General features: G+C 48.2%; 1 protein-coding gene across 1 annotated transcript in view; it reads right to left on the reverse strand.

The window, feature by feature from the left end:
- Positions 1–22,641, reverse strand: part of MMP28 (matrix metallopeptidase 28) — a 29,712-nt gene extending 7,071 nt beyond the window's left edge. Inside the window, exons 1-4 of the mRNA XM_002827268.5 lie at positions 22,267–22,641; positions 6,270–6,349; positions 5,914–6,101; positions 196–420 (exon numbers count right to left, since the gene is read on the reverse strand). Coding sequence (XP_002827314.5) covers positions 196–420; positions 5,914–6,101; positions 6,270–6,349; positions 22,267–22,377 — 604 coding nt within the window. The 5' untranslated portion in view covers positions 22,378–22,641. The remainder of the gene's footprint in view (positions 1–195; positions 421–5,913; positions 6,102–6,269; positions 6,350–22,266) is intronic.
- Between the last annotated feature and the right edge of the window lie 3,261 nt (positions 22,642–25,902).

Here is a 25,902-nt window from a genome sequence, read left to right on the forward strand (position 1 = left end):
CCCTTCAGACATGTGACACATAATAGGGCAGGGACCACTGTTCCCATTTTAGGATGAGGAGACTGAGGGTTCTTTGCAGGGAGATGTGCCTCAGCCAAGGCCACAGGGAGGGTGAATGCTTCATTGCCACCCCCAAACTGCCTCTCCAAGTTGGGGTCCCCTCCTGCTGTGTGGAGGGAGGCTTTGTGTCAGCACCTGGGCCATCAAAGGCGTTGCCCAGCCCGTCGTTGTGGTCCCCTTGGAAGAAGGTGAGCCGGATGTCAGCAGGGCCTGTGGCTGGGGCCTCCCAGAACTCCAGCGCTGAGACGTTACTCCACAACTGGAAGGCGGCGCGCACGGCGCCCCGAACTGCCAACTCTGGCAGACGCTCAGGCCAGTTCACCAGGCGGTAGGAGAGGTGCTGCTTGTACCATTTGTTACCTGCCACCCAGAAAGCCCACGTCAGTCACACCTGCTGCAGAGCCTGACTCTGGTCCCCACAGACCCAGTACGATGGTGAGGTGTAGGCCCTCCCCCAGCAGCCCCGGGTCTGATGGGGAAGACACAGTTTTTGCCCTGGGCAGCTCCCCCTTTGACTGGGGCGATACTGCCTGGCTGAGGGCAGCCCTCAGACTGAGAGGACTCCCCTTACCCTGGACAGTCCCCAGTACAGTGGCTTGGACTGTGGAGGTCCCAGTGTGTTGGAGGGGATGCAGCCTCTGCCCAGGAGAAGCCCCCAATCTGAAGAAGTCTGTCTGAACCCTTGGTCTAGGGTCTTATTCTTCCCCACAGCCTGGGCTGAGTCTGAAAACAGTTCTGTGTCTGTTGCTACCAGCAAATCCCAGCCCCTCCCTGCAGTGTCAGAGTGGAGGAGAGGTGGGGCCACAGAGGCCACAGCTGTGACTCCCCCTGCCCCCCACCATCTCTCTTCAGGCCTCACACCCTCCTGCCACCTCTAGACACTTCACTCTGCCCTTTCCAGGGCCTGGGGCCTACGGCCAGCCAACAACCACAAGACTCATTCATTTGAGGTTCTTTCCTGCCCCTCTCCTCCTCGCTTCCTCAGGGACTCTGGAGAGCTCTGAGGTGAAAACAAATAAGAACAAAGCGTGTGTTTTGTCACTGACTGAGAGAAAGTTTTCCATCTCTGCTTTGTTAAGGGTTTCTCTCCCTTTGCCCCAAATTGCAACTCCTCCCTGAGGGCTGAGACTCTGGCCTCTTGCCCCAGCCCCCGTCAACTGAGTCTGGGCCCATCTGCAGCTCAGCATGCACCCGGCAGCAGCATGGCTGGAAGCGCCAGATCCCGAGTTTCTTGTGAGCTATTTCTGAGCCCTGCAAATTCAGGGGCTGGGATAGTAACCTCAAGTGGAAGACTTGCGGCTTGGAGGCAGGACTCTTGGGCCAAGGGTGCGGTAACTGAGACCTGAGACCCCAGGACAAGGGGCCTGCCCAGGGTCCCGGAATGAGTGAGTAGCTGAGGCAGGCCCTGACACCTAATCCAGGGCTCTTCCATTATTCCACATAGACAGGCAGGCACATTTGCCAGGACTCCAGGCTGATAAATCTGCCCAAACATCATTCCTTCCGGTCAAAGCATGAGCTGAGATTCTCCAGATGTAAGGGAGGGTCTTGGAGAGCAGAGGAGCTGGACTCCCTTCTCCTCACCAATGCAAGTGGGGGAGGGGCACATCCCTTCTCCCACCCCTGAGCCAAGCTCCATTCAAGGCAATGCCACCTCCCTGGGCCTGTTTGGCCTGGCAGCCACCCAACCTCTGCCTCCCAGCCAGTGACCAACCCTTAACGAGGGGAGAGGGAATGACTCTAAGGAGGGGAGGGAGACAAGGAAGGCAGAGGGAAGGCCTGGGGTCCAGAGGTGCGGCTGAGGGTTTGCGATGTGCCAGTCATGCTTCTGCTGGGCACGCTGTGAGTCTTCAATGGTCGCTGGGCTCTTTCACACCCTGCTGTGGGGGACGGTCTCCCAGGCTCTTTCTTTCCCCTCACAAACCTTTAATCCATTAGCATAGTGTGAGATGGCTCCTTCTGCCTCTTTGCAGCTAGTGGAGCCCCTCACTTCACAGGCAGAAGAGGGGATGGTGGGTAGTTTTCTCATTCTAGGCCGCCAGTGAAGGTGACAGGTCTCAGAATAAAATCCTGTAGGAAACTCTGAGTATGTGCATGTGTGTGTTTGGGGGAAGCATAGGGAGGATGAATAGGAATGGGAATTGAGAGAAAACGACTGTTTTCCTGAGAGAGGAGCAGGGTAGGGGGTGTCGCTGGTGTGCCTGCCAGGAAGAAAGGATCTGGCCGGGGGCCAGCAGTCTGAGCCCTTGCCTCTGTCTCCCTCCAGATTTGCTCCCATGGAGAAAGCTAGCCACTTCAGGCCCTGACCCAAACTCCTGGCCAGGGAGGGCTGGTTTTCGTGGTGACTCCCAGGCCCTAGTAGCACCTGGCATTGTACCCCCTGACACCCTTGCTCCAAAGTTCAAAAAGGAAGAGGGAAGGAAAAAGTATGGGAAGGGGGAGGAGAGCTAAAAGCTTTGCCTGGGCAGAACCCTGGAGTTCCGACTCCCAGCAGGGAACTGACACTGTGGAAAGAACACGGGTTAGAATCCCAGTACCTCTACTTGCAAACTTACATAACAAATTATGGAATCTCTCCAAGCCTCAGTTTCCCCATGTGCAAAATGGGGTTGATAAGACTTTCCCCATGGTAAGATGTGAGGCTTAAATGAGACAGCAATGTGGAGCTGCTGGGCATGTAGTGCATACTCAATAAATATACATTCCCCTCTTCTTTCCTTTTCCACCCCAGATACACCCTGGTGCCCCCCACCTCTGCCAGCTTAGTGAAGGAACAGGAGGCCTGCAGGCAGGCAGGAGGAGCAGGTACCTGCAATGAGGTTGCCAGATAAGTTTCTTTTTTCTTTTTTTGAGACGGAGTCTCGCTGTTGCCCAGGCTAGAGTGCAGTGGCGCGATCTGGGCTCACTGCAAGCTCCACCTCCCGGGTTCACGCCATTCTCCTGCCTCAGCCTCCTGAGTAGCTGGGACTACAGGCACCCGCCACCACGCCTGGCTAATTTTTTGTATTTTTAGTAGAGATGGGGTTTCACCATGTTAGCCAGGATGGTCTCCATCCCCTGACCTCATGATCCGCCCGCCTCGTCCTTCCAAAGTGCTGGGATTACAGGCGTGAGCCACTGCGCCCGGCCTTTTTCTTTTTTTTTGAGACAGTCTCACTCTGTCACCCAGGCTAGAGTGCAGTGGCGCAATTTTTGGCCCACTGCAACCTCTACCTCCCAGGTTCAAATAATTTTCCTGCCTCAGCCTCCCGAGTATCTGGGATTACAGGTGCGTGCCACCACACCAGGCTAATTACTTTTTGTATTTTTAGTAGAGACGGGGTTTTATCATGTTGGCCAGGCTGGTCTTAAACTCCTGACCTCAGGTGATCTGCCCGCCTTGGCCTCCTAAAGTGCTGGGATTAAAGATGTGAGCCACTGTGCCCAGCTGCCAGATAAGTTTCTTTTTTTAACTTTAAAAAACTATTTGTTGTTCATCTGAAATTCAAATTTAACTGGACATCCTATATTTTATTTGGCAACTGAGTAATACTATCCTCTATCAAAAAGAGATGCTCTGGCTGGGCATGGTGGCTTGCGCCTGTAATCCCAGCACTTTGAGAGGCCAAGGTGGGTAATCACCTAAGGTCAGGAGCTTGAGACCAGCCTGGAAAACATGGTGAAACCCTGTTTCTACTAAAAATACAAAAAAAAAATTACCCTGCCATGGTGGCATGCACCTGTAATCCTAGCTATTCAGGAGGCTGAGGCAGAAGAATTGCTTGAACCCAGGAGGTGGAGGTTGCAGTCACCTGAGATTGCGCCATTGCACTCCAGCCTGAGTGACAGAGCGAGGCTCCATCTCAAAAAAAAAAAAAAAAAAAAGGAGAGAGAGAGAGAGAGATGCTCGAAATTGTATAGTGAAAAATGAACTCTATTAGATCCTTCCTTTGGGGCATGAGAAGGTGAGATACAGCCAGAAGGAAGCAGCCCCAGAGCTCAGGTCAAAGTATAGCTGCTGGACTGTTTCTGGGGCTGCCCCACTTTCCACTGCATTCTCACAACAAGCCCCTTCCACCTGGTAATCAAGGACCATCTCTCCTTTGCAACCTAGAAGGGCCTATGTCTCAGATGAAGGAACAGAGCCTCAGTGAGCAAAGTGACCTGGCCCAGGACACACAGCTGAGATTTGAACCCGGGGCCTCTGGCTCCAGGGATGCTGCTCTCTGTTCTACCAGTGCCTCTTGAACTCGTAGCTCTCTGCTCTTCTACTTCACTCTTCCTCTCCATTGCCCAGAAACACGGTGGGACACAGAACATGCTGACACCAAGGGCATCTTGACTCTGGAGCCGGACCCCATTGCTGATTCCTTGCTTTACCAGGAAAGCAAGCAGTCAGTACTGAGGACCCAGAGTGGCTGGGCATGTAGGTGAAGCAGAATTGGTTTGGCAAACACCTGGAAACAGCCACCCTCCAACAGTGAAGGGGAAATGCCCACAATTTCCTTACAGGTTAGCTAAGAAATGAGAACAAACTATGTGCCTTCTGTCCTGTTCCTAATGAATACTATCAGTAAAAGTAGTCAACACAGATTAAAAGTGGCAATGGCCCGAAGTGTTCACAGTAAAATTAATGATAGATGAAAACCTGGTTAAAAACCCCCATCTTGTTAGAAGTCTTGAAAGCTGCAAAAATTGAGCAGAGAAAATTAGACTTAGTAAAAACAATCAGGCTGTTAATATTATGCACGGTAGGCCAGGCGCGGTGGCTCACGCCTATAATCCCAGCCCTTTGGGAGGCCGAGGCGGGTTCGAGACCAGCCTGGCCAACATGGCAAAACCCTGTCTCTACGAAAAATACAGAAATTAGCTGGGCGTGGTGGCATGTGCCTGTAGCCCCAGCTACTTGTGAGGCTGAGGCAGGAGAATCGCTCGAACCCAGGAGGCGGAGGTTGCAGTGAGCTGAGATTGTGCCACTGACTCCAGCCTGTGCGACGGAACAACACTCTGTCTCAAAAAAAATTATGCATAGTGAAACTAGTTATTTGTGAAAAACTGACAAAAGAATCAAACCATCATAAATCTTAGATCTGTACCATTTAACCCCTGGAATATTAAATTTGGCTAAAAGAAGGAGGAGAAGAAAAGAAAGAAACAAAATAAAGCTACAAGAGGAAAATCATGACAGCAGAAACTGTAATGTATAAACTGTGCTATGATGAAATGTTCAGAAGGGGCAAATCCATTGAGACAGAAGTGGATTAGCGGTTGCCAGAGGCTAGGGGAGGGAGAGAAGGGGGAATGACTGCTAATGGGCATGGGGTTTCTTTTCAGGGTGATGAAATGTTCTGGAATTAGATTGTGGTAATGGTTGCACAATTCTGCAAATATCCTAAAAACCACTGAATTGTACACTTTAAATGGGTAAATTGTATGGGATGTGAACTAAATCTCAATAAAGTGGTTAAAAATATGCTATGGACAAAGTAAATCAATGGATCACACATTTGTTTAATAACTTATGAAAAAGAATTAATTCTGATGAAAATAACTTCAGTAAATATAAATGAAAAATGTTAGCAACAGTTTAACTGCCCTGCATTGAAAATTTATCAAGGAATTACATGGGTTTTGTGTTTGATCTGGAAAAACACTTGTACAATGAAAATTCATCAATGTAGGTGTCATTCTGACTTAAATGTCTGTATTCACAATCATGGTCCTCAAGCCAAGAGGCCCTATTCACCCACTCCTCCCGTACCCTAGGGAAGAGAGGTTACTGACAAAGTCCAGTCCCGGGCTCAGCTGTTTTCCTAGCCATTGGCTTCAAGACACTGGGAAATCTTGGCCTAGCCGGATTTTAACAGTGCTCACCTTGCTTTGCAAAGCGTTTCTTACGCCTCATTTTGGTCCGGTGTCTAGCAAACAAGTCACTGATCCTCTCAGCCCAGGCCGCATAACTGTTGGTATCTGTAACCCCACAGCGGGGACGAGTCATCTGGCGCAGAGTGGCGCGGTCCAGCACGCCGCTGACAGGTAGCTGGGACACCCACTGAAACGCTCTGTCAGGAGGAAAGGACCACAAGGGGAGGATGAGTGGTAAGGGTGAGGGCAGGGAGGTCTGCCTCCCTGGGGTGTGGCCAGCTAGGCTTCCAGGAGGAGGGAGGAAATGGTCAGAGCTTGGCATCCTAGCACCCCTACCCCAAGTCCTCCACATCCCTCCACCCTACCTGATGGCATCGCTGAATCGACTGGAGGTGGGAGCTTTGGGGACCTGTTCATTGAGGTATCCGTACTTCTCTAGGAATGCCTGCGGGAGAGAGGAATATCTGTTTTTTCCATGGCATCCTTTCCCCTCCCTTGGTCCCCAAGGGCCCAGGGCACATACATCCTGCCCAGTCTCACCTCTTGTCTTTTGCCCAAGAGGGTCTATAAGCTATAGCAGAATGAGTTCTGGGATTAAAGTCAAAAGGACCTGGACTCAATTCCAGGTCACCACTGACTAGCTGATGATCTCAGGCAAGTCACTCAATATTTCTGAACCTTTGCTTCCTTATGCCTAAAACTGGGCCAATAGTACCTGCCCTGCAGTACCTACTGGGCCAGCAGTACCTACCCATATTTTATGGCATCGGTAGGAATCTAGCAGGACATGCCAGACAGTAGAGTAACAGGCTCTGGAGTCAGACCCACCTACGTTTGAATTCCAACTAGTAAGATACTTCTCTAAACCACAGGTTTCTCAACTGCAAAGTGGGCTTAATACTAGTACTTACCTTACAGGGTTTTTTTTTGTGTGTGAGGACTAATCACAAGAGTGCTTATAAAGCACTTAGCACAGTGCCTGTTACATAGGAGGGACTCCATACAGAGTGGCTATTATAATATGTGTTATGTGTTACATGCATATACACTATTCATATGCATCCTGAAACAACTACATTCTTTAGAATATCTTTTGGTATTGATTAGGAGCTTATCAGATGATAGCTCTGCCATGGCTGGGTTGTGAATTGTCTAATTCTGGATTTTTAAAAAAACAGTTATCTTCCCCACCAATGTAGATATATTTATTTATTTATTTATTTATTTTTTTTCTGAGATGGAGTTTTGCTCTTGTTGCCCAGGCTGGAGTGCAATGGTGCAATCTCGGCTCACTGCAACCTCTGCCTCCCGGGTTCAAGCGATTCTCCTGCCTCAGCCTCCCAAGTAGCTGGGATTACAGGCACACACCACCACGCCTGGGTACTTTTTTGTATTTAGTAGAGATGGGGTTCTACCATGTTGGCCAGGCTGGTCTTGAACTCCTGACCTCAGGTGGTCCACCCACCTCAGCCTCCCAAAATGCTGGGATTACAGGCGTGAGCCACCGTGCCCAGCCCAAATGTAGCTATATTAAAGGTCCTAGAACAAGAAATGCACTTACCACTAACCTTATAATTGATATAAAAACTTGACTCTCTAAAAGACGTATTTTTTGAATTAGAAAGCTTCTTTTATTCATTCGTTAATTAATGCAATGTACTAGGTACTCTGCTAGGTACAATAAAAAATAAGACATCCCTAAACCAGGTGCAGTGGCTCACGCCTATAATCCCAGCACCTTGAGAGGCCGAGGTGGGCACATCACCTGAGGTCAGGAGTTCGAGACCAGCCTGGCCAACATGGTGAAACCTCATCTCTACTAAAAATACAAAAATTAGCTGGGCGTGGTGGTGGGTACCTGTTATCCCAGCTACTCTGGAGGCTGAGGCATGAGAATCACTTGAACCTGGGAGGCAGAGGTTGTAGTGAGCCGAGATCATGCCACTGCACTCCAGCCTGGGCGACAGAGCAAGACCCTGTCTCAAAAAGAAAAAAAAAAGTAAATAAATAAAGGACATAAATTCGTACTATGAAGAAAAGAAGCCAAGTGATATGACTGAGAATAATTTAAAGAAACCACATCAGAAGGTCAGGAAGGAGTCGAGTCTCTGAGGAGCTGATACGTAATCTGAGTCCTAAAGAATGAGAAGCTTGCCATGCAATGAGGTGGGAAAGGGTGTTCCAGACAGAGGAAACAGCAAATCCAAAAGCCCTAGGCTTAGAATGACAGTGACATGTTTAAGGAACAGAAGTAAGTCTGGAGCACAGTAAGTGTGAAGAAACAGAGCGTGAGATGAAGTCAGAGAGAGAGGCAGGGCTGTCAGCCAGGATAAGAAGTGTAGGTTTGTTTTAGTCCTGCTGATGGATTAATTGGTGGGGAATGAAAGACAGAAATCCAGGATGCTCCTAAGTTTTTGGCTTGGAAGGTGATGCTATTTAATGTATGAGGAAGCCTGCAGGAGATACAGATGGGGGTGCGTGGGTTTAAGATTACCTTGGAGATTTCAAAGTGGCATTGGCTGTATGATCCTAGAGCTCAAAGCAGCAGCCTGAATATTTCAGCATGTAGGTGATATAAAGCTGTGGACCAGGACGAGCTCCTCTGGGGAAATTGGTATAATTGAGAACATTTCGGGGTCCAGGTACCTTTGACTCCGCCTACCCTAACACACCTGGAAGCTGTTCTCTCAGTAATCAAGTTATTTGAGGCCAGTGGAGAGAACAGTGTGACTATTATTTTCACCTATCACCAGTTCTACCCTCTGGGCAGACGATGCACTTGGCTCCCTGCTTGCCCTTCTCACTGACAAAGTTACATAAATGTCACCTTGGATAAAAAAAGAATGTTGCCTCAGCTGCATAATTCTTCTACGTGGAGAATTCTTCTACCTACACAGTCTCAATTTTTACCCCTCCTTGTTGTGTTACCTATACAGAAATAATTTTCTGTCTTCTTCTCTTACACCCACTTTTCTTTGCTGTATTTTTTTTTCTTTTCTTTTCCTTTTTTATGTTTTATGTTTTAGAGATGGGGGTCTCAGTATGTTGCCCTGGCTGGAGTGCAGTGGCTATTCACCGGCATGATCATTGCTCACCGCAGCCTCAAACTCCTGGACTCAAGTGATCCTCCTATAACCTCTTAAATAGCTGGGACTACAGGTGCTGCATGCCACCATGCCTACCATGTTGTATTTCTCTCTCTCTCTTTTTTTTTTTTTTTTTGAGACAGAGTCTCGCTCTGTCGCCCAGGCTGGTGTACAGTGGCGCGATCTTGGCTCACTGCAAGCTTCATCTCCTGGGTTCACGCCACTCTCCTGCCTCAGCCTCCCGAGTAACTGGGACTACAGGCGCCCGCCACCAAGCCTAGCTAATTTTGTTTTTGTATTTTTAGTACAGACGGGGTTTCACCATGTTAGCCAGGATGGCCTCGATCTCCTAACCTCGTGATCCGCCTGCCTCAGCCTACCAAAGTGCTGGGATTACAGGCGTGAGCCACCGCGCCTGGCCACCATGCTGTATTTCTTAACTCAAAATAATTCCAATCATAGCTGCTGTCTCAAGGAAAATGCACAAGTTAGGAATGAAGCTAGATACTAAGACCAGCAAACCCCTAAATCTTTGCAAGTATCCAGCTTCCCCTTGTGGATTTAATTCACATTCGTTTTCAGCAACCTCCGCATCCTCTTCTCAATAAAGCAACTTTTCATAGACTCCTCATTCTACATAACTTTCCTAGTCCATTTCATTGTTTTTCTGCATTAATTCATTAGTATTTCAGAACTATTGTTTCCTTTTTTCCCTTTGCAAATGTACACTATTTTTGGATGCATAATGGATTAAAAGTGTTCTGGTGGCTTAATTTGGGAAGTTATTTCCTGCTCAAAATCGTGTGGCATCATGGTATAGCCGCCAGGTTTGGGAATGAAAATCTGTTCCCAACCCTGACTCTGCCAGATGGCTGGGGACAAATTATTTTTTTTTAATTTTTATTTTTTGAGACGGAGTCTCGCTCTGTCGCCCAGGCTGGAGTGCAGTGGCACCATCTCAGCTCACTGCAAGCTCTGCCTCCAGGGTTCATGCCATTCTCCTGCCTCAGCCTCCTGAGTAGCTGGGACTACAGGCACCTGCCACCACGCCCGGCTAATTTTTTGTATTTTTAGTAGAGACGGGGTTTCACTATGTTACCCAGGATGGTCTTGATCTCCTGACCTTGTGATCCCCCCGCCTTAGCCTCCCAAAGTGCTGGGATTACAGGCGTGAGCCACCACATCCAGCCGGCTGGGGACAAATTATTTAATCTCTCTGAGCCCCTCTTTCTTTATCCACAAAGTGAGAATAAGTTCAATCTATTCTTGATCTTATTCAGGGTTCTCAGAAGGACTAAATAAAAGAATGCACATTTAGCATAGTGCCTGGTACATAGTAAATACTCAATAAACAATTGATCTGGTTGATTTACCTTAGAGGGAATGTTAACAACAGACTTTTGGAATGCAATCCATCTGTAAAAAGGGAACTGTTTTGAACATGGCAGTTATACCTCTGTTCTCAATTCAGGTGCTTCTGTCTCAGACTTGCCTGACCTCAGCTGGATGCCTGGTTCTCTTCCTTGTCTCCTCCCTTTCCTTTGGGGAGGATGGACAGAGGACTTTCTAAAGGTAGCCAGGGAATTAATGTCTCCTTAGAGGCAGTTTTGCTAGGTGAGTGACTTGGGAGAGACCAGGTCACAGGTCGGCATGGCTGGCACTCCCTTGTGCCTCTCTCTACAAACACACCCAGCCCTTATCAGGGAGTTGGCTCCGGTTCTGGAACTCTGAAGCCCTGGACAGAGTGGGAGGGAGGGGAAATTAACTGGCGGCGTCTCTTGTTTCCTGTCTGGGCTGCTGTGCCTAGTACTCTGGCAGGCAAGGTGGGGTGGAGGGCAGGATGGGGGTTTGGGGTGAGGGCCTTTTTCAGGGGTCCCTCAGAGGGGAAGTCCTGGGCCTTTCTTCCTAACTCGCCTCTGGGACCCTGTAGGTTGCAAGGCAGAGTTAAAATCTCAGTAAGCAGAATGAGCATGTGCCCAGGACACCAGCCAAGCAGAGCCACTGAAAGAACGAGAAAAAGAAATTTTAAGAATTTGACATTTTATATTTCTATAAAAGCACTGAAGTGGCTGTGCGCAGTCATGCCTGTAATCCCAGCACTTTGGGAGGCCGAGGCAGGTGGATCACTTGAGGGCAGGAGTTCAAGGCCAGCCTGGCCAACACGGTGAAACCCCGTCTCTACTAAAAATACAAAAAATTAGCTAGGCATGGTGGCCAGTGCCTGTAATCTCAGCTACGCGGGAGGCTGAGGCAGGAGAATCACTTGAACCCGGGAGGCGGAGGTTGCAGTGAGCTGAGATCATGCCATTGCACTCCAGCCTGGGCGACAAGAGCAAGACTCCATCTCCAAAAAAAAAAAAGCACTGAAGTATTATAACAGGGATTATCAGGATTTATGGGCTCCCTTATACTTTTATGCTTAACATGCATATATTCAAAAAAATTTAAAACACATACAGGAAGGGGCTCCTTAATGCTGTCAGGGCTGAGTGCGCTCACATTCTGTGGAGTGGAGGCAGATCCACATTCCCGGGTGTGGAGGTGGTGGGGTTGAAACTCCCTCTGCTCCTGGAGGTGTCCCTAACCCTCTTCTGTGAGGCATTTTTCATGCCTCAGTTTCCTCCTGCAAAGGTGAGAGAAATGGTCTACTCTGCACAGTAGAAGGAGCAGGGGTGTGGGGTCAGGGTAGAGGAGTGGCAGCATGACAAAGGGATCCCAGGAGGAGAAGACACAAAACTGGGAGGTGGAGCTCCAGTTCTCATCCCAGCTTGACCACAAACCCTCTTGGGGGTCATTTTCCTTCTAGGCTTCCATTGTCCTGGGGGCTTGTTCAGTGGTTCTCTTAAGGACTCTCTGAGTTCCACCTGGGATCATCCCCGCCCCACTTCAAGGAGGCAGAGTCTAGACCGCTCCTCCTGGCCTTGAAGTTCAAGGACCAGGTTTTCTCTCTTCTCTATTTTCCACCCGTCCTCTCTCTTAGGGAGCCCAAGGCTTGAGCTGAATGGAGAGGAAGCTGGAAGGCTGTGCCCCTTAGGTGACTCACCCTACTCTGGCCTAAAAGCTTGTGCCAACATGCCTTACCCCCTTGGTTAGGGCTGGGACCACTTTCCTGGGGAGTCACCTCTGAAAGTCCCTGGGAGTGGCTGTGGAGTCTGGGTAAAATGCAACTAGTTCTCCTGGGATCCAGCCAGCTTGGTGGAATCACACAGTGCTAGGGATTCTAGGCCTGCATCGGTCCTGACTTGTCCTGGGAGGGTGCATATAGCCTAGCCTATTTAGTGCCTGAGGGAAGGGAAATTTTGGCCATTTCTGCACAGGGCAGGACCAATGATGAGGTGCAGCAAAATGAACCCAAGGCCTGAGTCAGGAAGTCTGCATCATTGAACTGGCAGGGCAAGGGCACTGGACTGAGAGTCTTGAGTTTTATTTCTGGTACTATGGCTAACTGTGTGTCCTTAGGTAAGTCCTGTGCCTCTCTGAGCTTCAGTTTCCTCTTCTATAAAATTAGGAGGTTGGATTATTATTATTATTGAGACGGAGTCTCACTCCATCACCCAGGCTGGAGTGCAGTGGCGAGATCTCAGCTCACTGCAAGCTCCGCCTCCCGGGTTCACGCCATTCTCCTGCCTTAACCTCCCCAGTAGCTGGGACTACAGGCGCCCGCCACCATGCCTGGCTAATTTTTTGTATTTTTAGTAGAAACAGGGTTTCACCGTGTTAGGCAGGATGGTCTCAATCTCGACCTCGTGATCCGCCCACCTCGGCCTCCCAAAGTGCTGGGATTACAGGCGTGAGCCACCGCGCCCGACCAGGAGATTGGATTATTAGAGCTCTAATATATGTTCCAGCTCTATCCATTATTCTATCCCTGCTTCTGCAACTGACTAGCTGTGTGAGCTAAGACAAAGTTACTTAATCTCTCTGTGCCCCAATGTATAAAATGGGAGAAAGAATACTGTTTTACCTTTCTCACAAGAGCATCATCAACATCTAAGAAGATGGTTTGGGAAAGCTATATGACAGTTGCCCCATTAAAAATGTTATTTTTACCTCTATGTTCATGGAGCTTTATTGCTGGAAGGGACACTTGGTAGGTGAGCGTGTAGTACTCACCTTTTTTTTTTTTTTTTTTTTTTTTGACATGGAGTTTCGCTCTTGTTGCCCAAGCTGGAGTGCAATGGCGCGATCTCAGCTCACTGCAACCTCTGCCTCCTGGGTTCAAGTGATTCTCCTGCCTCAGCCTCTCGAGTAGCTGGGATTACAGGCGTGCGTCACTACGCCTGGGTAATTTTTTGTATTTTTAGTAGAAACGGGGTTTCACCATGTTAGCCAGACTGGTCTCAAACTTCTGACCTCAGGTGATCTGCCCACCTTGGCCTCCCAAAGTACTGAGATTACAGGCGTGAGCCACCATGCCCAGCCAGGACTCACCTTCTTAGACATCCTCCATATCACAGAATTTCAGCAGCAGAAATGAAATTAAGAATTTAAAAATTGCCAAATGCATGCAGAAACTGTCACTTTACCTATGATATACTCCATCTCATGTTACATTTTATTATTATTTTTGTTCCCATAGTGACTATTTGAGATTGTGCTTATCATTCAAGTGTATCTTTGGCACTGTTAGCCAAGTCAAGATGCAAAGGATGGCAAGGTGTAGTGGCTCATGTCTGCAATCCTAGCACTTTGGAAGGCTGGGGCAGGAAGATTTCTTGAGGCCAGGATTTCGAGACCAGCCTCATAGTGAGATCCTGTCTCTACAAAAAAAAAAAAAAAAAAAAAAAAATAGACGAATGATAGCTGGTATTCTGCCTTGATGTGTTCTATATATGAAAATATTTTCTGGTAGTTAGGAGCACAATAAGCCCTAGACAACTGTAGAGTTTTTAAAGATATCACACCTTCTTTGAATCTCACAATGATCTTGCAAGAATATAGACAGGACAGGTGTTGCTATTCCCATTTTAAAGATGAGGAAATTAAGTCTCAGGGGAGTGTAGTGTCTTACCAAAGTGACCTAGTGTGTGACAGAACCAGTACTCTAATCTGAATCCTCTGACATTTACCCTAGGATGTTTTATTTTACATTTAAACAAGTGACTCAGAGGCTTTAAAACTAAAGAGGCAAGGGCCAAGCTGCTCTCTCTACTGGGAAGCTGACTCTCAATTAAGAAAAAGGTCAAACTGGGGTGTTTCTGGCTGGATTTCTCCTATCTGCTTTACAAGAAAGTTCAGGGTTAGAGCAGAGAAAAGAAGTTGCTCAGGCAGAGGGCTCTGGCTTTCAAATAGGGGCTGGGATCCTGTTTTCCATCACAGCCAAAACAGGTCATCTAACAGGCCACAGGCATTCGACAGGACTGAAGCATGTTCCTGGGTAGAGATAAACATCTGCTACCAGAATGCTCTGCTTTCACCCTCTGGCTCCTGGGAGCTAGTGAAGACTTCAGGGCAGTGGGGTTAACTCAGCAACTTTCCTTTATTTTGGGTGAAGGCTTCCCCTTCCCCTTCCCTCTGCCTGACTCCCTTTCTTTTTCTCCTTCTTTCCTTTGTCCTTCAGTCTTTTTTTTTTTAGTCAGAGTCTTGTTCTGTTGCCCAAGCTGGAGCGCAGTGGCATGACCTCGGCTCCTGCAAACTCCGCCTCCTGGGCACAAGCGATTCTCCTGCCTGTCTCCCGACTATCTGGGAGTACAGGCGTACACACCGTGCCCAGCTAATTTTGTATTTTTAGTAGAGATGGGGCTTTGCCATGTTGGCCAGGCTGGTCTCAAACTCCTGACCTCAACTGATCCACCTAACTTGGCCTCCCAAAGTGCTGGGATTACAGGTGAGAGCCACTGTACCCAGCCCCTTTGTCCTTAGTCTTATAGTCACAGAGTTCTGTCTAGGTGTAACCTAGATACCTCTTGCTATAATCCCTGCTCCTTCTTTCTCTCTCTCTCACTCTTTTTTCTTTTCTTTTTTTTTTTTTTTTCTGAGATATGGTCTTGCTCATCGCCGTGGCTGGAATGCAGTGGCGTGATCACAGCTCACTGCAAACCTTGACTTCCTGGGCTCAAGCAATCCTTGTACCTCAGCCTCCTGAGTAGCTCGGACTACAGGCATGTGCCATTGTGCCTGGCTAATTTTTTAATTTTTGTAGAGATGGGGGTCTCTCTATGTTGCCCAGGCTGGTCTCGAACTCCTGGCCTCAAATGATCCTTCTACCTTGGCCTCCCAAAGTGCTGGGATTACAGCCATCATGAGCCATTGTGGCCAGGCCTCCTTTCATTTTCTGTCGTTAAGGAAGATGGAAAACACTAGCCAGTTAGTCTTTATCCAGACCACATCTTGTACTCTTTCTCTAATGCCAAATAACTATAATGTATGGACTCATGTTTCTCACCAGACTTGTGGGGCTAAGTTTAGGGCACAAAATAATGCCTTGATCAAGGGTGGGTTTAGGGAGATATTGTCCAACCATGTCTCCCTGCTATTAGGGTCATGCTTCCACTGCCCAAATCCTGGTAATTGGCTAGACAAGTGCTTTTCCACCAACTGTGGTCCTCTAGGACACTTCAGAGCCTCTTCTGCACTTCTGTTCACCCTATACCCATGAGTCACTGAGCTAAGTTCTTGGGAACGGCTTCCACACCCAGGCTTCTGGGTTTCTGACTCACAAAAAGTCAAATGAATGGCTCTGGGGTATGAGAAACAGACACTGCATCTGGGGGTGGATACTCCACAGAAGCTCCAGTGTCTCCCTGGAGAAACAAACTATCCAGCTCCTGGTACTGGCACACTGGCAGTAGCTGTACAGATATAGCTAGACCACCCAGTGGAAGGCAGGTCCTGAAACTACTGCCTGGCTGTTCTAAAGAAGGTCCAAGCAAAGCAAATGATAGATAGATCCCTTGGGAATCTGTTACCCAAGCACAGGACAGTGTCTGGCTTGGAATGGGAGTGGGGGACAGGGTGATGATGTCATCTGTTAATTCTCAATCTTGCAACTCAGCAGAGCATACTCTTCCTACTTATTAGTGCTGTGAGCAGCTCTAGTTTTCCTAAGTGGGCAACAATGAACTTGTTTGTTCACAACACAGCTTTGTAAGCAGTTAGTCTCCTCCTGAGCAAAGCCCACTCTGGAAAGGCCTCAAATTTGTTACATTGTGTGCACAGAGGGGACACATAGAGCCATGTACACAGGGTGCAGGAATACACACAGAGACTTGAGAACACAGGCACATCCAGACAGACAGACATGGACACAGAGGCAGATGATGTATACACACACACAGGCACACACATATATAGAGGCACAAGCATACAAGCACACCAAAGCCAAACAGTGTTAGAGCTACAGAGAATCTTAGAAGTCATTTAAGAAATGTAGCCCTCTTATTTTACAGGAGAGGAAACCGCAGACAAGTGAGGGAACTACCTATGATCACACAGCTGTTTTTTATTATTTCTTTCTTTCCTGTGCCCTATTGGTTTAATTTGCTCTTTCTTCAGATTCTTAAAGTGGAAGCTTAAATTACTGACCTAAAACTTTTCTTCTTTCTTACTATAGGAATTTAAAGCTGTAAATTTCATTTAAAGCACTGCTTTAGCTGCATCCCACAAATATTGATATGAAATGTTGTATTTTCATTATTATTTAGTTTCATTGATCTGATGATTTCTGAATCAACTCATGGGTAATTTAGGAGTGTGTTGTTTAATTTCCAAATATCTGGGGCTTTGCTACATGTCTTACTGTTACTGATTTTAAAACTAGTTCTGTTTTGGTAAGAAAACATAATTTGCAACATTTAATTTTTTTTTTTTTTTTTTTAAGATGGAGTCTCGCTCTGTTGCTCAAGCTAGAGTGCAGTGGCACGATCTCAGCTCACTGCAACCTCCGCCTCTTGGTTTCAAGCAATTCTCCTGTCTCTGCCTCCCGAGTAGCTGGAATTACAGGCACACACCACCATGCCCGGCTAATTTTTGTATTTTTAGTAGAGACGGGGTTTCATGATGTTGGCCAGGCTAGTTTCGAACTCCTGATCTCAGGTGATCCACCCGCCTCAGCCTCCCAAAGTGCTGGGATTACAGGCATGAGCCACCGCACCTGGCTTTTTTTTTTTTTTTTTTTTTTTGAGACAGAGTCTTGCTCTGTTGCCCAGGCTGAAGTGCAACAGCGTGATCTCGGCTCACTGCAACCTCCGCCTTCTGGGTTCAAGCAATTCTGCCTCAGCCTCCCGACTAGCTGAAATTACAGGCGTTTGCCACTACACCTGGCTAATTTTTACTATTTTCAGTAGAGATGAGGTTTCACCATGTTGGTCAGGCTGGTCTCCAACTCCTGACCTCAAATGATCCTCCTGCCATGGCCTCCCAAAGTGCTGGGATTACAGGCATGAGCCACCACACCCAGCCTTTTGCAAAATTTAAATTTTTTAAATGAACTGAGACTTATTTTATGGCCCAGCCTATGGTCTCAGTTGGTAAATTATTGATATGCACCTGAAAAGAATGTGTATCTGGAGTTCTCAAGTGTAGTTTTCTATCAACATCAATTAGGTCAAGAAGGTTTACAGTATTGTTCAAGTCTGCTACATCCTGACTGATTTTTTTGGTCTATTTTTTCTATTCATTATTGGGAGAGTGGTGTTAAAGTTTCCAACTATCCAGTTCCAAAAGGCCACATATAATACGATCCATTTATATGAAATGTCCAGGATATCCAAATATATATACACAGAAATTAGTCTGTAGAGGCTGGGTATGGTGGTTCAAGTCTGTAATCCCAGCAATTTGGGAGTCCAAGGCAGGCAGATCATTTGAGGTCAGGAGTTTGAAACCAGCCTGGCCAACATGGTGAAACCTCCATCTCTCACTTCCCACTTGACACATCCCATTTCCCACTTCACACTGACATTCCAAATCACAAATGTATTAATGCTTTTTAAAAAAAAAATTTGTAGGGACAGGGTCTCTCTATGTTGCCCAGGCTGGTTTCAAACTCCTTGGCTCAAGCAATCCTCCAGCCTCGGCCTCCCAAAGTGCTGGGATTACAGGCGTGAGTTACTGTGCCCAGCCACAAAAGTACTAATCTTACAATAGTAGAATTCCATTTACCTGCCCCCACTTGCCTTGTGCCATTGTCATAACTGTTACTTTTACATGTGTTTTAAAGTCCAACTTATGGCCATAAGGGGGCATCGCCATAAGTTGGACTTTAAAACACATGTAAAAGAAGTAGTTATGACAGTGGCACAGCAACTGGCCAAGGGAAGCAGGGGTGGGCAAATAAAATTCTACTATTGTAGAGTAGTAGAATTCCAGCCTTAATCCCAGCACTTTGGAAGGCCGAGGCAGGAGGATTGCTTAAGTCCAGGAGTTTGAGACGAGCCTGGGCAACATGGGGAGACCTCATCTCTACAAAAATATTTTAAAATTAGTTGGGCATGTGTCTGTAGTTCCAGGTACTCAGGAGGCTGAAGCAGGAGGATCACTTGACCCCAGGAGATTGAGGCCACAGTGAGCCATGGCTCTCTCAAAAAATTAAAATAAAGTCCAACTTATGATGTTATTATTTTGCTTTAAGCAGCCAGTTGTCTTTTATGACAAGAAATTATGACAAGGGAAATAAGTGTTTTATGTTTACTCATTTCCAAGCTTTGTTAGAGTAGGTCTTACTCTAGTTCATGGTGCTTACACCTAAAGCATGGCATTGCTGGTGTTTTACATAGATGCCCAGGGTGTTAAAGAGTTTTTTCCATTTTGGATGGCCCAGACTGCCAATATCTTCCAGAACTGCTCAACTTCTCCAGTCTTTTTTCCTGTTCTCAATCACATAGCAGCTGTTCTCTGGTAAGCATCCCACAGTCTCACCCTACACGTGCTAGCACAGTCCCCAGGCAAGGACTTGCAGTGAACCCTATACAGACTTATGGGAACCCCCTTCAGTATAGCTCCCTCCTCTGTGACGCACCGCTCCACAGATTCCAGCTACTTCAACAGCCCTGAACTCTGAGCTTTGTCCCTCAGCACAGCAGGACTGCTGTGTTCTGCTTGAGGTCTAGTTCCCCGCACTGCAGTCGGGAATTGTCTCCAAGCAAAGAACTGGGGCAACTGTGGGGCTCACTTTCTGGGTTTTCCTTCTGTGGATGGTTGTTCCCTAAATGACACAACAGTATCTCCCATTCCCACGTTCTTCTCACAATGTGACTTTAACACTCCTCCCAGCAATTGTGGGGTCTATGATCTTTCCCCTTGAACCTGGGAGGCAGCTGTGACTGCTCTAGCCAATGGAGTGCAGTAGAAGCAATAGTAGGTCACAAAAAGGATATAGTTCCTCTCTCTTCTCCCCGCTCCCGACACTCATCCCCAGGACCCAGACACCATGTTATAAGGAAGCCTAAACTAGCCCACATGGACAGACCACGTGGATAGGTCCATGTGAAAAATAACTGAGGCCACCAGCCAACAGCCAGCATCGACTGCCGGATATCTAAACACACTTCAGATGATTCCAGCCCCAGACACTGTAGAATGGAGACAAGCTGCACTGATGTGCCCTATTTGAAATTTTGACTCACAGTATCTGTGAACTTAATAAATGGTTGTTTTACTTCACTAAGTTTTGGGGGTAATTTGTAATGTAGTCATAGTAACTAAAATACTCTAGGAATTGCAGCTCTGTGCTGTCTGTTGTCCAATGCTGAAAATAGTTGCGTTATATATTTTGTCCTGTATTATTGTTGTGGGGGAGCTAGTCTTCAAACCCAGACTTTAAGCCGAAGCTCAGTTCTCTAAAGTAATGATAAAGGTAATAACAACATTGAGAGCAACTTCCTTTTATAGATTGCTTTGTATGTCCTATGAACTGTGCTAGGCATTGTACGTATGTTATTTCAATGAAACCATACAACAATCTTGTGAAATAGGCATTATTAACCCCCACTGTATGGAGAAGAAAACTGAGGTTTATAGAGTTAAATGAGTTACCCATGGTTTACATATGGGTTTCTCTGGCACTGAAGCTCATGCAATTAACCATATACAAAAACACATATAGACATAGACACATCCCCAGTTGTGTGTGTATATATGTAATATATGTATATATGCACACACACGTGTACTTGCATAGGCATATAGAGACACATACACACCCATTACACATTTCCAGAGTTTTTATGCTTTTAAAATATTTTCTTGTTCTCAGAGTTAAAAATCCCCTTCCCCCAATTTATGTTAAATAGACTGAAAGAAACTCAGTCTGCTGGATATTAAGTTTCCCAAGCATACCCCAAGATGAAATTCTCTCCATCTGGGGCCACCACAGGCACGGACAGCAGAGATACGCCTCTGTTCCCTTGCCAGGGATTGCCTGGGACCCGCACTTGCAGGGAGGTGGGGTGGGACTCTTAACAAGACTTGGCTTGGCAGACAGAAGCCTTCTCCTGGGGCTGCAAAGACTCTGTACTTGATGTTGTAAGAGTCTCAATTCAGAGAAACAAAGTGCTTCTCTGAATACGCAGAGAAACCAGACAGCACAGAGCAAGAGCCCAGTGCTAGGAAGGGGAGGGGTGGAAGGCGACGAGAGATGATCCCTTGTTGAAGCAGGGTCATTTCCAAATATTCCCCAGTAGTGATGGGAGCTGGCTGATGGAAGGATGAGGCATTCAGAGAGGGCCCTCTTCATTCTGCAGTTTCCCCAAATTCAGCTTGCCCTTCTAGGGAAGGGGAGTAGGGAGGATACTGAGAAGCTCTCAACGGGCAGTTTGAGGGCAGGAAAGAAGCTCTTAGAGGAGCAAGAGTCTCAGGGCAGAGCACTGGGCTCAGTAATTCAGAACCTGTTCATATTCCAGCTGGATGCAGCAGCTCACGCCTGTAATCCCAGCATTTTGGGAAGCCGAGGCAGGCGGATCACTTAGGTCAGGAGTTCGAGACCAACCTGGCCAATATGGTGAAACCCCGTCTTTACTCAAAATACAAAAATTAGCCCGGCATGATCGTGCATGCCTGTAATCCCAGCTACTTGGGAGGCTGAGGCAGGAGAATCGCTTGAACCCGGGAGGCAGAGGTTGCAGTGAGCCGAGATCTAGCCATTGCACTCCATCCCAGGCAACAGAGCGAGACTCTGTCTCAAAACAAAAACAAAACCTGTTCATATCCCTTCTCCTTAAAATAGTGGAGACCCTGGCCGTATTCTTGAGAAGATTTAAGAACACAAGCAGACATGCTTCTTTGGGGGAGGAAAGAAACGATACTGTTGTGTTATTACAATCACTTTTTTTTTTTTTTTTTGAGACAGAGTCTCGCTCTGTCGCCCACGTTGGAGTGCAATGGCAGGATCTTGGCTCACTGCAACCTCTGCCTCCAGGGTTCAAGTGATTCTCCTACCTCAGCCTCCCGAGTAGCTGGGATTACAGGCGCCCGCCACTACGTCTGGCTAATTTTTGTATTTTTAATAGAGACGGAGTTTCATCATCTTAGTCAGGCTGGTCTCGAACTCCTGACCTAAGGTTATCCGCCCGCCTCAGCCTCCCAAAGTGCTTGGACTACAGGCGTGAGCCACCGCGTCCGGCCTACACTTTTATCTAGAAAATAGACGCCCTATATTGATCCCCATCCCTCCCTCACAAAAAAATTCCCCTTGCGCAACCTACACAAGCAAGTTGAGTCCAAAGCAAGAGAATGGAAAGGGAGCTCTCTAAGGTTCACCTTCCTGCCCCCTTAAGTACAGTCCTGAAGCCCCGTTTAAAGCTCCTTAGAAGCAACCCTTGAGAGTATACTACTCTTGCCCATTTTACAGACAAAGAAACTAGTTCTGAGCAGTTTAAATGGCTTGCTCAAGCAGGTCAGCGGCGGTCCCCGGCCAGGAAGCCAGCGCTGTGTCCCGCGTCCCGGCCAGCCAGCGGTACCCTCTCCACAGCACCAAACCGAGGCTTCCACACGGTTCGGGGGCATCCGACGAATGAACGTCATTCTCCCCAGCCTAGGTGGTGAGAGAGAGTGGCCCCGTGCCAAGCTAGGGTAGGATGTCCCCTCTGGGCTTTACCTGTCCAGTCTCGTCTCTGCACCCACCCCAGCCCATCAGTGCGGATCCGCGTGCCTGTGTGGTTCCAGCCTGGCACGGGGATAAAACTGCCTGGCTCTTTATGTTCAAGTGCGAAGGGGGCGGAGGACAGGGGTAGGGTAACGCAGATTGTCTGCTCACAGGCGACTGCCGGGTGGCCTGACTGCCGAGTTCTGACAGGTCTCAAGCACACGCACCGCTCTCCGCCAGGTACACACCGCGTACCTCCGCCTCCTTGCGCAGCTCCTGGCCTCCGCGCTCCGCCGGCTGGGCGTCCAGGCGGCCCCACAGTAGCAGCGGCAGGGCGCGCAGCAGGAGGCCGAGGCGCGCGACCATCTCGCCGCCTCCGGTGCAGCCCGGCTCGGGGAGCTACTGCGCGCAGGGAACCAGCCGGCAGTCAGCCGCGCCCGGGACCCCGGGGATGGGACTGCTTTGCGCCGCCCCCGCACGGAGAGGGACTGTCCCGGGGTTTCACCAGTGCCCTAGCTGCGCGCGCTGGGCCGCTCCTCCGCTGCCCTTCGCCGGGAGCCGGCCAGAGGTCGTCCAGTCCGAGCAGTGCCTGCCCGCGGGTCCGCCGGCCCCGGGGACCTAGAGAGGCAGGAAAGAAAGGCAGGCGGAGGGGGCGGAGGCCCGGCACGCCCGCCCCACCCACCCTGCTCTGCCGCTGGAACGCGCGGCGGTCCCGGAGCCTCTTCCGTTCGCTGCCCAGCCTCGCCCTGCGCCCGCCACCGCCCTGCGAATCGGTCCTCTCGCCCGCCACCTCCAGTTGACACGGATCTGTCCAGGGAGGGTGAAGGAAGAAAGGCCTTCTCTTGGCAAGCGTGGCTACCTAAGACTTCGATGAAGAGAGGTCCTGGTCTACCAGAGGGTCGTTGATTGTTTCAGCTGGGTGGGGAGCTGGGTGGGAGCAAGGCCCTCACCCAGGGTCGGGGTGCGAGAGAAGGCGCACAGAGCTGGAGTCAGAACTGGGTTTGAGTTCCAGACTTGCTCCTTTGCTAGTCCTCTGAGTCCTGCCTCAGCCACCTGCTGGCTGTGTGGTCTTGGACCAGTCACTCACCCACTCTGAACCCACTTTTCTCATCAGTAAATGGGATAATAAGAATACCGATATTCTGTGACTGTTGGGGAGATTTAATGAGATAATAACGCCTGTAAATTACTGAACAGGGTGCATGGCATCACGAAGTGTGCACTTAATAAGGGGTAGGCTGTAGCTGTGTGATCTTTGGCAAAGGATTTAACTACTTCGAGCGTCAGTTTCCTCATCAATAAAATGACAGCATACGATATTTAGTGCCCAGGGTTGCATGAGGATGAAAAGAGAAAATGAGTGTAAAGTGCCTGATTTTATATACCCCAGAAGGATGGAGTGAAACCGTTTACGTGAAAGCCTTTGCTAAACTCATATTGAGCAAAAAGTAAACTGTTTTCATTATCTGTCTGCGTAACTGAGAGCTGGTTGCTGTCTCACTTCTACTCAATTCGCTACTTTGTAAAATGCAAATGGAAAATGATACTGAGCTCTGGGGGTCATTGTGGGATTAGATGAGTTAATGTGTGTAAAAATAATCTGGAATCCCTAAAGTGCTGAACAAAAATAATGCTGTGTTCCAACCCTAAGGCTCAGGGCCTCGGTATCACACAACGTTTTTGTACTATTTAGAAAAATACACCACTTGTGTGGAGGAATTGGAAAAAGCCCTTTTAATAGACATTTTATGTGTGTATATATGTACATATGTATTTTTAAGACAGGGTCTTGCTCTGTCGCCCAAGCTGGAGTGCAGTAGCACGATCACAGCTCACTGTAGCCTTGACTTGCAAGGCTCAAGCAATCCTCCCATCTCAGCCTCCTGAGTAGCTGGGATTGCAGGCACATGTCACCGTGCCCAGCTAATTTTTTAATGTTTTATAGAAGAAGGGATGGAAAGATTCTGCCTGGAGAAAGAATTGGCAAACCTAGGTCTGACTCCAGCTTGGTCCACAGTGTCCTTACCAACTGATGATCATCAGAGCTCCCTGCCCAAAGCAGGGCTATCTGGCCTGTCAAAATCCATCTGCTGGTAAAAGCCACCATATATCATGCCATACCTGTAACCACACACACACACACACACACACACACACACACACACACACTTTCTCTCTCTCTCTCGCTTTCTCTCTCTCTAAGGTTGCCAGATGAAACAGAGGATACCCAATTAATCCTGAATTTCAGATTAATGATGAATAATTTTTTAGTATAAGTGTCCCAAATATTGCATAGCACCCAGTTACTTTTTAAAACATTCATTAATCTGAAATTCAAGTTTAACTTGAGTCCTGTATTTTTATTTGGTAAATCACTAGATTTAATCCTATCTCACTCTCCTTCAGAAGCTCCCTCCCCAAGGCCCACTGCAGGGTTTTGCTTGAATCAGCAGCCGTGTTACCATCTGTTCTTTTTGGGGGGATATGGGTTGAGTACAGGGTCTTGCTGTGTTGCCCATGCTGGCCTCAAACTCCTGGCCTCAAACGATCCTCCTGAGCAGCTGGGACTACAGGCATTCATCGCCACGCCCACCTCACAGAAGGAAGGAGGAGCTTCCTACTAGTTGCCTGGCAAGGCTGGAAGCTCTCTAAGAGCAAGGGGCAGGGCAGCTTCATGTCCACTATCTCTAGGGCACCAACCCAGGCAGGGATGCTTCTCATGAATGTGCAGAGGGCATCCTCAGAGAGGGGGCAGAGATGGCAAAGAGATCCATCCTCAACTCCAGAAATCCTGCGGCTCCCTGATGGGGATGCGTCTGCACATCCTTTTTCTCATTGGTCTGCCCAGAGAAGTGCCTTTTTAAAATTAGTATGCCCAGGACGGATGCCCCTTTTTCATTGGTTGGTTGGAAGGTGAACAGGACCTGTTTCCAGTTAGTCTCCCTCAAAGGAATGCCTGTTTCTTTTTATTTCGTTCTTTAGAGACAGGGTCTTGCTCTGACTCTCAGGCTGGAGTACAGTGGCATAATCAGGGCTCACTGCAGCCTTGACCTCTCAAGCTCAAGCCATCCTCCCACCTCAGCCTCCAGAGTAGCTGAGACTACAGGACACACCACCACGCCCGGCCAGGAATACCTGTTTCTAAAATGTTTATTCTGGCTGGGAATGCCTGCTCTAAAATGTCTATTCTGACTGGGCGCGGTGGCTCACACCTGTAATCCCAACATTTCAGGAGGCCGAGATGGGAGGATCACTTGAGCCCAGGAATTCCAGACCAGCCTGGCCAACATAGTGAGACACACTGTCTGTGTCACATCCCAGAGGTTCTCCATTTCAGCTTCACTGGGAAGAGACAGTAAGAGGAGAAGTCATGGTTCTCTGGAGGGCTGAATGTCTGGGAGGAGAAAAGCTTGGCCACTTGGAAAGCTGATCCTGCCTCTCTCTGCATCCCAGCCTAGCTCTGGTCCCTGAACCCCTCAAACTAGCACCACTGTGCATTTGAAAGTTGACTTTCTCTATTTTCCTTTTGTGTTCTTGGTTGGGTTATTTCATCCCATCCTTTCCTCTCCCTATGCCATCTCTGCTTGTGGTCACCTTGAAGTGCCATCCAGACTTGAAACTGCCTGCAAGAATTTATGCAGAACAAAGCTTTCTCCACCCATATGCTTACCCTGGGCTTCAACCCTGTCTTTGCGTAGGATGTCTCTTTCCCGGGAAGATAACATATTTCCATGGTTTGAATTTGGGCAGCAGGAGGTTCCGGTTCCCTTCTTCCTCTGAAGATTACTCATAAATCCCAGAGCACCAAATTCTGTGATCTTCAAAATCCAGGGGCCTGTGAAGCCCCACAAGTGTGACTTGCTGTATGTTTTCATGTCTAGTACACATCCT

The sequence above is a fragment of the Pongo abelii genome, chromosome 19 (assembly GCF_028885655.2).
Source record: "Pongo abelii isolate AG06213 chromosome 19, NHGRI_mPonAbe1-v2.0_pri, whole genome shotgun sequence".
Classification (NCBI taxonomy): Eukaryota; Metazoa; Chordata; class Mammalia; order Primates; family Hominidae; genus Pongo; species Pongo abelii.